Source organism: Pelodiscus sinensis, chromosome 13, assembly GCF_052426305.1.
Source record: "Pelodiscus sinensis isolate ZL-2025 chromosome 13, ASM5242630v1, whole genome shotgun sequence".
Lineage (NCBI taxonomy): Eukaryota > Metazoa > Chordata > Testudines > Trionychidae > Pelodiscus > Pelodiscus sinensis.
Genome location: NC_143064.1, coordinates 49,026,180 through 49,038,293, shown reverse-complemented (window position 1 = coordinate 49,038,293; position 12,114 = coordinate 49,026,180). Strand labels below are relative to the sequence as shown.

Genomic DNA, 12,114 nt, shown 5'->3' with positions numbered 1-12,114 from the left:
CAGGGAGTAACTTGCAGAGCTGCGGGGGATGTACATGAATTTTGAACAGGGGGCTGGACTAGAAGACCTCCTGAGGTCTCCTCCAACCCTCATCCACTGTGAGTCTGTGAGTTATTCATGTGCTCTGTACGTGGGAGGGGAGAACTTGCGTAAAGCGCCAATCATGCTGGCATGCCCTCACCCAAGAGCTAGGCTGCTCTAGTATGTTCAGTGGGGCGTTAAGGAACCACCCAATGAAAAGTCCACTGAGACAAATAGAAAAAAGTCCTTAAGAGCGAATACCTGGGTTTCTCGCAGAGTAGTAAAGGGTTCTGGAGAAACGGTTAATTGTTAGCTATGGTTGTTACTCAGAGTGGTTAAACACTGGAATAAATTGCCCAGGGAGGTTGTGGAATCTCCATCTGTGGAGATATTTCAGAGTAGGTTAGATAAATGTCTATCAGGGATGGTCTAGACTCTAGACAGTACAAGATCCTGCCATGAGGGCAGAGGACTGGACTCGATGACCTCTCAAGGTCCCTTCCACTGCTAGTATTCTATGATTCTCTCTGCTTTGCTTTGAAAAAAATCTGTCTCCCTGCCTCCAAGGCTTGCTGCAGCATCTCTCCCTGGTATCCTCCAATGAGCAGGCAGGATTACTTCATTTTGAAAGCCGTAGTGCCATCAGGCAGCCTTTCTGCAGCCCCCTTGGTCTGTCAGCAGCTCTCCACATTGGTTAGGAGCCTTGCCTTTGTGTGGGGAGAGCCAGCTTTGAGTCTATTGCAGCTTGCGGGTGTAAGGGGATAGTTAGAGCCCAACAGAGAGAAGCTGCAGGTGAGAGAACGAGCTGCATGTCTGGCTGGCTGTCTCGCTACACACCAGTACTCATCACAGGGTCTCCGAAAACTCAAGGCCAGTCCATTGGAGTTGGCCTGACAGCGCCCAGGGAAAGCACAGCGTGCTGCAGAAGTGATGGTGGTAATTTAACAGATGAAACTGTCCACACGTACAAATGGTGCCGGGGAGCTCTGTGAGGCTGCAGGTTGCCTGCTGTCAGACTTTACCTTACCATGCAGTACATGGGGAAGATGCCTAGTGGTGGTAGGGGTGTGGATTCTCTTGCCCGAGGAGTGCCACGCTTTACAATCTTTTGTGGAGGGCTGGCCCAGCTGCTAGGAACTAGCTTGGGACTCCGGAGACCTGAGGGGAATTCCTTGCACTGCCACAGTCTCCTTGTGTGATTGGGCAAGTCACTCAGATTCCGTGCCTCAGTTTCCCGTCTGTAAAGTGTGTACAGTAGCTTCTGTTATAAGACTGGAGTTCAGAGTTTTACAGCTACTTATATTTTAGGGTTAAATACGTCTCCCCTTTTTGTACTGTTTAGCTCTGTCCTCCATTGAGTGACAAGTACGACACCGGTGTCTAAAATAGCAGCATCTACCACTTTCTTTTGGGCCGTGTCAGTTTCCTGTCCGGTGTCCCAGCTGGAAGCTGCCCCTTTCCCAGATGTCAGTAGTTACCTCCCTAGGACGTGACTGACTGGTCCATTGTGGTGTGCGCTCTCTTCCCTGGGCAGGATCCAGGTGTTCCACTGCCTGAAACACGAAGGGACGGGAGGCAGGACGCTGCTGGTGGATGGCTTCTACGCCGCAGAGCAGGTTCTCCAGCAAGCGCCTGAAGAATTCGAGCTGCTCAGCAAGGTGCCGCTGAAACACGAGTACATTGAGAATGTGGGGGGTTGCCACAACCACATGATTGGCGTTGGGCCAGTTCTGAATATCTACCCCTGGAACAAGGAGCTCTATTTGATCAGGTGAGCAGTAATGGGGGGAGGGAGCAGCTGTTAAAGGCAGGTGTGGGTTTTCCAGCATGCTGGTCCTTGTGTACAGTGCAGACCTTAGAACCGCTCTCCGTTACAGCATCTATTCTGCATTTTCTCCAGCCCCTCTTGGCCTCCGGTCCATATAGCAGGGCTGGGGCTTCAGGCTGTTCCAGCTGGTACTTCTGTCTCTCTGCGCTACCTTTTTAAAGCAGAGTTTCTCAAAGTGGCCTCTGAAACCTGCTAACTGGCCGCTGTGGTTTGTTTGTTTACTGGCTCCGCAGCCTCGCAGCTCCCATTGGCTGCGGTTCGCTGTCTGCAGCCAAGGGGAGCCGTGGGACGTGGTGGCCCGGCTCATGCCACTTCCCACGGCTCCCCTTGGCTGCAAACGGCAAACCGGAGCCGCGAGGCTGCAGAGCCAGAAAATAAACAAACCGCAGCGGCCAGTTAGCAGGTTTCTCAGAGTGGATCCGGGGGCCACTTTGAGAAACACTGTTTTAAAGATGAGCCTCTGTTCGGAGCTCTGGCCGTACGCTTCTTGATCATCTCCCGCTCAGCTGCAAGCTGTCTGCCCGGCAGCAGCATCTAGGTTGGAAACAGCCTTGGTTGTAATGGGCTCACATCACGCTCGGCTGAAAGGGAGGGAGGCCGGGCCCTGGCTAAAGGCAAGGGTTTCATCTGAAACATGGTGACAGTTGCCCAGAAGGGGTGGGAGCCCCTATTCCAGTAGGGATATTTATGTAATTCTCACCCACATCCCTTGGCTTATGTTTCAGTGGTTCCCCATGCCAGTCATTGTACCTGTCTGATGCAATCGCATGCGGTCGTTCTGTGCCTGCCAGTGGGGGAAGGTGTGCGGGGAATTCTCCGAGCTCCATCCCTGGGGCAGCCCCAAGTCCAAATGCTATGTGCATTTCAGCCAGGGACTCCAGCTCTTAGAGCTCTGATTGTGACTAGCTGCCAGCCCCAGCACAGCGCCCACTGCCCAGCCCAGTTACCTTTCTGCCGGGGGCCTGCAAGTGGCGCAGCTTGATCCTACACTGCTTAGGTCAAGGAAGGTCAGGCTAGTGACTTCAGTGCCGGCGGGGTCAGGCCCCTTCTCGCGGGTCTTTCTGGATGTCCATCTAGTCTGCAGTGAGGGGGGGGCTTAGCCCAAGTCTTGCTGAGTCTGATTCTGGTCAGAATGCAAGCGCTGCAGCTTGGGCTCTGGGGTTGTGTTTGCCATCTTTGTGCCTCTTAACAGTGTAGTAAGATGAAGGCCTAAAACATAAGCCCATGCATCATAGGCCTGGCTAACAATGCACAAAACCTAAAGCAAAGCTGAGCTGTGAGTGAGAGGCAGTCCTTGCTCCACAACTTGGCACAAACAGGGCTGAGAGTGCAAAACACTAATTGGTACTAGGTACCGGCTGCAGACCAATAATTGGTACTGGTTGGTACTGCTGGCTCATTGAAAAAGCCCTTGGTACCCACTCCTCACAGATACAGACCCAGGTTCAGGAAAGGGTCTAAAATGACAGAATGTTGGATAGAGATGATTTATTCAAACCACAAGGTGCAGGGTGATGGGTGGTAACCTGACAATGTCAGAGGGTGGTAACCTGACAGCGTCTGAGGGTGGCAACCTGATACGTCAGCAGCGAGGTGTGGTTTGTTGTACTTGTATATAAAATGGTGTCTTGGGGGGGCAGTCTTTGGATGACTTAGGGGGCAGTGGACATGTCCCACTGATTGAGTCATTCCCTTGCTACCAGGTACATATGCATAGTGGTTCAGTAGAGCCTATTGACAACTATTATTCTACTTCGCTTGGCAATAGACCTGGCCTGGCACCGTCGATCCGTATCTGGTCTGTGGTCTTTGGGGGCTCTCTTGGGGTCTGAAGTGCACAAATCACTGAGCACACATGCAAGCAGCCTTCTGGTTCTCATCCACAACGGAGCCAGAGACCTGTGAGGACACCACAGCAGTAAATCCCGACCCCTGCTGAATAACTGCAAACAGCACCCTAGATGAGCCCTGAACATTCAGTCCTGGCCTCAGTACCTCCGTTTCATTAAGCTTACATAGCACCAAAGCAGACTTCCGCTGATTGAGTCCCACTGAGGATGCTGGTTGGTCAGTTTGTTCAAGCCCCAGAATCTCAGCGAGATCTCTGAGCTAGTCGCTGATTGGAGAGAAGCAGTGGATGGCACGTGCACTTCCAGCATGTAGGAGAAATTGAAGGTTCACCGTGATACAACAGGTTTGATTTTCTGTTGAGAGTTTATACTCACCCACCCCTTGGCATACAGGTCACTAACCGTGTATTACTTTTGATTTTGTTCCTTCTTGCTAGCCACAAAGAAACACTCCCTCTGGTTGCGGGCCTTTTGCCGGCTCGCTGCAGTGGATGACCTTCACCAGCCAGACTGTCCGCTTGCGTCTTTCAATGCTCACCGCCCCGGGAGAGGCCTTGTGTTCCCAGTAGAGGCCACATTCAAAGGGTCCCACCTGCGGGCCACGTGTTGAGCCCTGCGTAAACCCAAACCGCCCTGCAGGCCACAGACAAATGGGCTGCGGGCTACATGCAGCCCACGGGCCACATGTTGGGTAGCCCTGCCTTAAGGAGTTGTTTGCAGCCTTTTAGAAGATGTCCTTTGTGCATTGGACTCTAGAAGTTTCCTGTGGAAGCATCTGGCTCTGTTTTGCTCATAGATCCATAGTGTCTGTCTCCTCTGTTTTGTTCTGACCCAGGTACAATAACTACGACCGAGCTGTCATCAACACAGTGCCTTACGATGTTGTGCATCGCTGGTATGCCGCACACCGCACCCTCACTGCACAGCTGCGGAGACCGGAAAATGAACTCTGGGTCAAACTGAAGCCAGGCAAGGTAGTTACAGGTTGGGTGAGCTCCCTACATTGTGGGAGGCAGAGCACTTACTTTGTTAGAACAGGGAACTAGCAATCAAGTCGGCTGATATGAGCCTCTTTCTTGGCGCAATACCTTGGACACGTTCCCTGTGCCTCAGTTACCCTCTGACCCTTCAGTGATAAGATGTATTACGCCCTCTCCTTTGCATACATTCTTACCACCAGAAAGGGGAGCAGAGGGGAGATGAAGCAAAACTCAGCAAAAATCGTGGGAATTTACCCAACACCGGTGAGGGAGGAGGGCTGCTGCAGATGGGGAAATAGATCTCCTGATGTTTGAAGGAGGGTCAATAAAAAGGGAGGCCTTGTTAGTGGGAATACATGAAACTGCAGAGAGCGTCTGAGGAAACTGATGAGGCCAACATTTCTGTCCAACTCCAGCCTCTTGGGCTGTTCTCAGAGCCTTGCGCTGCAAAGCCGTCTGTAAAATCAAATCGGCTCCTACCCCAGGCCTGGCAGCAGGGCATGGTGTCCAAGCCATCGAAGCAGAAGAAAGGTGGCACCACGCCAGGGTTTACAACGCCACGGCGGGGCTGTGCTTGAAGCCCTTGTCTAGCATTACAATACATGGACACAGACCGTATTGCAGGTGTGCGGATCCCAGCCATGTGCTGGCCCAGCGGACCCCTCTGTCCAAGCCCACTGAGAGGGGTTACACAAGCTAGGGGAGATTAGTGTCCTAGGAGGACAGCCCCTGGGGTCAGAGTTTGAGCCCCACGCATTCTCTCCCAATTATGGCAGGAAGAAGGGCAAAGGGAGCAAGGTTCCTGTTGCCAGCAGGCCGCTAGAAGCCCAAGCCAATGGTATAGACTGTGCCAGGACTGTCTCGTTGTTTCTTTGTGCTCCACGGTGTGTCTGTGGCCTCTGTCGTCTCGTCCTCAGTGGGAAGCCCGTGGGGCAAGGCAGGTGTTTTCTGAGTTTGTACCGCACCTAGCACAGTGGTGCCTTGATCCAGGACTGGGATTTGGGGGAGCTTCGGCCCTGTACATAGAAATTCCGTCTCGATTTCGGTGGCTGTATATCGAGCAGCCCAAGGGCCACATCTGAGGCTTCAATGAGCCATGTAGGTCCTGTGCTCCCGTGGGCATGTCTTCACGCCACGTTCTCCGTGCTTTTCTCCTCTCGTGCAGGCGCTGTTTGTGGATAACTGGCGTGTCCTGCACGGGCGGGAATCATTCACGGGATACCGCCAGCTTTGCGGGTGCTACCTGACAAGAGATGACGTGCTAAACACCGCACGCCACCTGGGGCTACAAGCATAGCATGGACTGTCAGCAAAACCTCTGTCAACGGCTGTGCTCCTGGAACTGTGCATCACCAGAACGAAGAGACTTTAAATACCTCAAACACTCCCCCCTGCCAAACTGTTCTCAGTGCCTGGGCGAAAGGGCGGGAGTTAGTGGTCACCGGAGCTTTACCTGATTGTCAGCTGTGGGGCAGAGGGGGAGACCTCTCTTGCTGCCCACTCCTTGGCCTTTCAATGCGGCTTGAGATGGAAGAAGCCAAGGAGCTGAGTCCCTGCTGGGAATGCTCACCTACACCAGGGGAGACAAAGCTCCAATCAAGTGCCTTCTGGTTTTTAAATGAGGCGGTAAAACCATCACGTTTCCCTGGGTGTTGTCAGCTGCTTTGGCTAGGCCTGTCCCAGCTTGAGAGAAGAGGGTTTCTTTGGTCCTGCCTAAAGCGGTGCAGGCACCAGGGTACTCCAGCAGGGGTGGTGATGAGATTAAACAACTCTTCTCTTCCCTGGCCCCGTCCATGTGCATGCATTTCCGGGGCAGAGCCGGTGTCTGGCTGTGCTGGCTGCTGTCGGTGAGTGTAGTGCAGAACCTCTCCAGGGAGATCTGTGGGGGGGAGGAGGAGAGAGAGATCTGGGAGACAGCAAGATGCAGTTCATCAGAGTAGCATGAGACAAGGGCATGAGCAGCAGCAGGCTGCTCCCCGGGTTCCCACTGCCTGCTGCATTGTCTGGCCAGAGCATCTGTGAACATAGTGACGGCTGCAGTGTGTCTTGCAGACTTGTTCTGTCTGCCTGAAGGCTGCAGGCTTCATGCTGGGAAGTTGGCAGCCTGCTGCTGGAAGAGGCCTGGAGTCGTGCACCATGTTTTCCTATCCAAGGTAGCTCTGAGATGTCTTTCAGGCCCAGGAAGACACGGATTGCATGGGAGGGTCTGCCATTTTAAGGGGACCCTCTCGAGCCAACCCTTTACTGTTACCAATGAGATCCCAGAGAATTCTCGGTCTCGTTTACTTTCCACTCTTCGGCCTGTTTGCTTGCTTGTCAGTCTCGCTGTCTGATGTGCTGCAAACACAGGGTGAGCATCTTTCCCTGTCAAGCCAATGGTCTTTGGTTAGTTCAGGTACAGATGAATGTCTCCTAGTCCTGGGGTTCAGAAAACTCCTCCAAACCTACATGGGTGAAGCAGCTAGACAGTGTCTGTTTTAGGGACTCTCCCCTAGAGAGCAAGGCTTCACTTCAGTCATTGGGGCTTGTCAGGGAGTAACTGCAGCCCCCAGTGGGGATGTGCAAAAGGGATCTCTTAGCTGTGAATTCGCGTCTGCGAGCATGGGGCAGAGGGGTCCTGTTGGTTAGTTGTCTCCCTAGACTCATGGACAGGAACCGGGCTGGTTCTGTCAATTTCTGAGAGAGGATACAGCTCTGGGTTTCTTTTATTATTTTTTTTTATTATTTTTTTCCCCACGGCAGAAGGGAAAACCGCCTCCTGGAGCCTTGTACATAGAATTCTCCTGCAATTAACGAGAACTTTGGTGCTTGGTACACAGGAGGACTGCAGCAAGGCGCACATTTTGAAAGCCTTTCACATGTAACAGATGAAAACGTTACAGCACTTCGTGCACCTCAGTGAGTGATATCGCCTGGGCTGGGCCACGTGCTGGCCTCTGGTTCTTTCACTGCGATGATGTCTTGGGCTCCGAACACTGCTCTGGGCAGCAGGTGGTTTCAAGAACACCAGAGAGAGAGAGAGAGATGGGGGGATCTTGTTTGCATTGAGCGTTTTGAGACGGGAGGGTCTGGGGGAGGTGTTTGCCATCGAAATCTTGGGCCAGAGGCTCGGCTGGCAGCTTTGCATTTGGAGGGAGTGGAATTCAATGCCCACCCTCCCGTGGGCGGCCCAGGGAGTGATGTGTGCTCATGACAAAGTGCTACCCGAATTCCTGAGTCCAGTGACACTTTCCATCTTCTCTCCAGTGGGGGCATTGTTGCTAGGCAAGGCTCTGCTATCTCAGGAAGCTCCAGCACCCAGGACTCAGGCTAAAGCAAAGGAGAAATTGCCTCAAGGTAATCAAAGAGAAACTGGAGTGACACCTGTGCCTTTCTGCTAGGGAACAGGGCTGTGGTAGGGCCCAGCAGACGAAATAGGGCACACCAGTCTGCCCAGGAGTGAAACAACCTTCCTGCCTACGTCACGAGAAGTGGCTCCCCATTATGATGACGTGATGCTGGTTTATTTCCCTCCTTGAGGCACAAGGTGGGGAAAGCTGCCAGGAATGTATAAGCTTCTGCAACAGGATATTTCCTGCATGCTCTTTCCAACTTTGCTGAACCTCCCTCCCAGCAGCAAAGGTGGAGGGATGAGGATTTGGTTTAACTTTCCTCACCAGCCTTCGCAGATCTTAGGGACCTGGAATTTCTTCCCAGCAACTTGCTGGAATCAGGTATTATTAGAGGAAGCAGTATTGCTTAGAGTCGCACATTAGCGCTCTGTCAAATCTATGCATTCGTCTTAACACTGTGTCTGGAACAGTCTGTGTTCGCCACGACAGTCTTCACTCTGTCTTTGTACTCAAGCTTTTCAGATTCAGCTTTGGCTAATAAAATAGGAATTGCTTCTGTTTTTCAACACTGAGTGTGAACAGGGCTTATCCCTCACCTGTGTGGCACTGATCCTGCCATTGCATCCAGCCGGTCCTCAGGCCAAGCTACAGATGTAAATATTGTTTTAAAAGTTCATAGTTAAACTATTAAAATTCTATTGTTGAAGTGGTTAACCAATTAAAAGGAGCTGCGCCAGCCAGCCCATGCATGGGAGGGGTGGATAGTGATTAGGGTAGATTAACAGCAACACAAATGCTGACTGGTTAGCCATTTCGATATTTTACATCCCTAGTCCAAACTTCCTCGGGGCTTTGCTTCTCTGGAGGGATATTAAATCTGAGTGACTTACATCTTGGAAAACATTTTTAGGGGGAGTGTTAATTTTCCTCTGTCTGACTGAGGGTGCATCTACACGGCACCCTCAAATATTTCTACACAGCGCCAAACTTCAGAATAACATGCTCTTTCGAGCCATCCCTTATCCCTCATGCAAGGAGGCTTACCGGGATGGAGAAATAGTGTGCCCGGTATTTCAAAATAATGGGCGACTTGTGCAGATGCGGGGTAGCTATTTCAGGATCCCTCCAGTATCCTGCCATAGCTGTGCCGTGTAAAAACGTATCCCGAGGCACAGAGTTGTGATCCCTTTTCATTGAGCAGGACCTACCCTACATGTACTCCCGGTACAGCTAGCAGAAGGGGAGACACGTGCAGCGGTTCAGTCTGATTATTCCTTGGGATGTGACATGCTGAGGGTGCCTGGGATATTCCGATTGCTGTATCAGACTGATAGAGGTTACGCGGCATGGTTATGGGCTGGCCAGCGGTTGTATCCCTGGCTCAGTGGGGGATGCAGGAACTAGAGCAGGGGTGGGCAATAATTTTCACAGGGGTGGCCACTTCATTACTTCTGTTACGTGGTCATGGGCTGGCTCCAGGCCCCCCCAGAAGGGGGAGGCTGGAAGCAAGAGAGTGTGAGAAGCTGTGTGTGTGACACACGGATTTTGACAGTGCATGTGACAGTTGTGTGGCGCACAGGCAGTGTGGGTGGATGCAAGAATGACAGTCTGTGTGTGCTGGGTGAGTTTCTGGGAGAAGCCACATGCTGTGTCTCAGGCCAGGAAAGCTGCCCTGCTCTGTGGTCTCTCCAGAGGTGGGGCATGGGAGGGGGAAGTGTGAGAGCGCGAGCACACGCACAAGCACTGAAATCTTAGAAACAGGGCCCTGTCTCTTGAGGCATGCACTCCTCAGGGCCTGTGGTGACAACATGCCAGTCTGATTACTCCGTGGGATTCACACTGGAGCAGCTCTGCTGTGTGTCTGTCCCTGAGCCCTGCTTTGCAGAGATGGGATACAGGGGCAGGGCCCCCTGGCTCATGCACTCCCGACCCCCTGCTCTGCAGCTGGCAGGAGAATCCTGGGAGCAGCTCTGCTGCAGGACGGAGCAAAGTGCGAGGAGGGGCAGCTAAACGCACACTGCCAGCTGTAAGTATGCACCTCTGCGGATCAGCTGGGCAAGCTGGAGAGAGATGCTTGGCTGGCTGGGTGCAGCCCCCAGGCCTGATTTTGCCCACCCCTAGAGTTGCTGGGGGCTAGAATGCAAGTCGCAGAACTGGAATAATGCAGCTCGCTCTCAAATGCACCCCTGGGAACAGCACGCGGATGGGTGCTCTTTGGTTCACATGGCTGTTCAAACATCTCAACCCTGGGCAGGGAGGGGGGTCACTCACGCTTCAGTCCAAGACCTGACGTGAGACTGACCACAAGCAGGGCTGGAAGTACAGGAGGAGGATGGGTGACTGCCAGGTCCGCTAGTCCTGCGCTGGATGTGATTCCTTTGTAATGCCGCTGTTCGGAACACACACAGCGTGGCTGGCCACTGGTTACCCCCCCTCCGCCCTCAGAGCGGGATGGAAGGCGCTGCTCTGAGATCTGAGCTTCTCAGGGCGCTGCCCCGTCTGGAGGGAGGGAAGTGTGAGACTGTCCTGGGGCAGAGCTGGCGGGCCGAGACTTGCACAGGGTGCTCTGCAGCAGGCCAGGCGGTGATACTGGGGACTGTGACATGGGGACTGTCCAGTGTGCGTCCGGGTGTCTGTCTGCCCCTGCCAGAGGAACAGCTGCGGAGTTGGCCAAAGGCCCTTGCGTCTCTGGCTTCACGTTGCGGTGACAGCAGGGCCTGGTCTGCCAAGGCGCTTGTGATCCAGCACCTGTTGTGCCGGCCGACTAGCCCTTTGGCACGGGCCATAAGCAGCGCAGGGGGCTCTGGGTGAGGGGTTCTGAACCTACAGTGGTGCTGGTCTCTAGGCCTGAGCCCTAAAGCAGGGTGCCAAAAGGTGACCTTCCTGCTCCTGCCCAGCAGGGGGCGAGAGACGCTTCTCGGGCTGGTGGCAATGGGGGGAAGAGCTGGCTCAGTGGGCGCTCGCGGGTGCTCTGAGCAAAAGGCTAATCGCTAATGGGGCTGGTGCAGGAGAGCTCGGAGCAGCCAAACCAGCAGGAGCGTCCAGGTTCCAAGCAGAGAAAGCGTTTGGAGCCATGCTGGCTGCAGCGGAGGGGCCGAGGGGCGGACGAACTGCCAGCAGGTTTGCTTCGTGAAAAGCAACGGCCAGGCACAGCTGACGAGGCGGGCAGAACTTGGGGCGAGGGAGGAGAACTTGCTAGTTACGGCCAGTCCCTAGAACGTGGGTGATGATTTTGTGTGATTCGTAACCACTCGTCTCTGCTTCCCCAGCCTCGCTTCTCTGTGGCCTTGCGTGCTGGAAACTTGCTGTGCTCTGTGGGTCGCCGCCTCTGCCATGCTGCCTGGTTGGCACCAGCAGACTGGAGTGGGCAGGAAGCTGGCCCTGAGCCTAGTGGAAGTCCAGTCTGGTGGGAGCTGACTGTGAAGGGAGGGGGTGACAGCCTGGGCAGGAGGGGTACTGAGGGGGCAGGCTGGGGAGGTAGTGGGAGAACTGTGCACCAAGGCCTCTCTGCCTCCTGTCTGGGGGCAGGTGCCCCACCGTGGTGCCTGGGCCCACAGCAGCTGGCAGTGGAGCTGTTACTGTCTGCTCCTAGGCAACTTGCCCATCCCCTGTGCTGGGTGGCTGCTCCAGCCCTTCCTCGAGGTCCTGCAGCACTTTCAGGCATGTGCCTGGGGGGTGGAAGCCAAGCCGGGCCCATCTCACCTTTGTGATGCTGGGGCCCAGGATGTGCATTCCAGTGCTCCTCCCAACTCCAGTCCCTCTTGGGCTGAGCGTGGGCAGACCCACCAGCCACTGCTGCTCTCGTCACACCAGCGCGCCCCTGGCCTGTTTACCCAGCGCCGAGCGGGGCTCTGTGTGATTGGGCCCAGCTGTCTCAGCCACAATCTGCACTAGCACTAGCAAAACACTTGGGCTAAGTCTACACTGGCGCAATCTTGTGCCAGAGATATGCAAATGAGCATAAGCATGGAATATCGCTGAGCCTCATTTGCATATCTGAGCCACCATTTTTGCGGACGAGGCTATCGCGCCAGAAGGAGTGTCTACACTGCCCCTTCTTGCGCAAGAAAACCCCTCTTGTGCAATGCTGCTACGCTGATTAT

General features: G+C 54.0%; 1 protein-coding gene across 12 annotated transcripts in view; it reads left to right on the top strand.

The window, feature by feature from the left end:
• Positions 1–8,577, top strand: part of TMLHE (trimethyllysine hydroxylase, epsilon) — a 31,542-nt gene extending 22,965 nt beyond the window's left edge. For 11 of the 12 annotated variants that reach the window (XM_006111345.4, XM_006111349.4, XM_075941233.2 and 8 more), the window contains 3 exons: positions 1,556–1,792; positions 4,535–4,673; positions 5,845–8,577. In XM_006111345.4, coding sequence (XP_006111407.2) covers positions 1,556–1,792; positions 4,535–4,673; positions 5,845–5,976 — 508 coding nt within the window. In that variant the 3' untranslated portion in view covers positions 5,977–8,577. Of the gene's footprint in view, positions 1–1,555; positions 1,793–3,552; positions 4,674–5,844 lie in introns of those variants that run through there. The other variant, XM_075941234.2, reaches the window with a different exon arrangement.
• Positions 8,578–12,114: the final 3,537 nt, after the last annotated feature.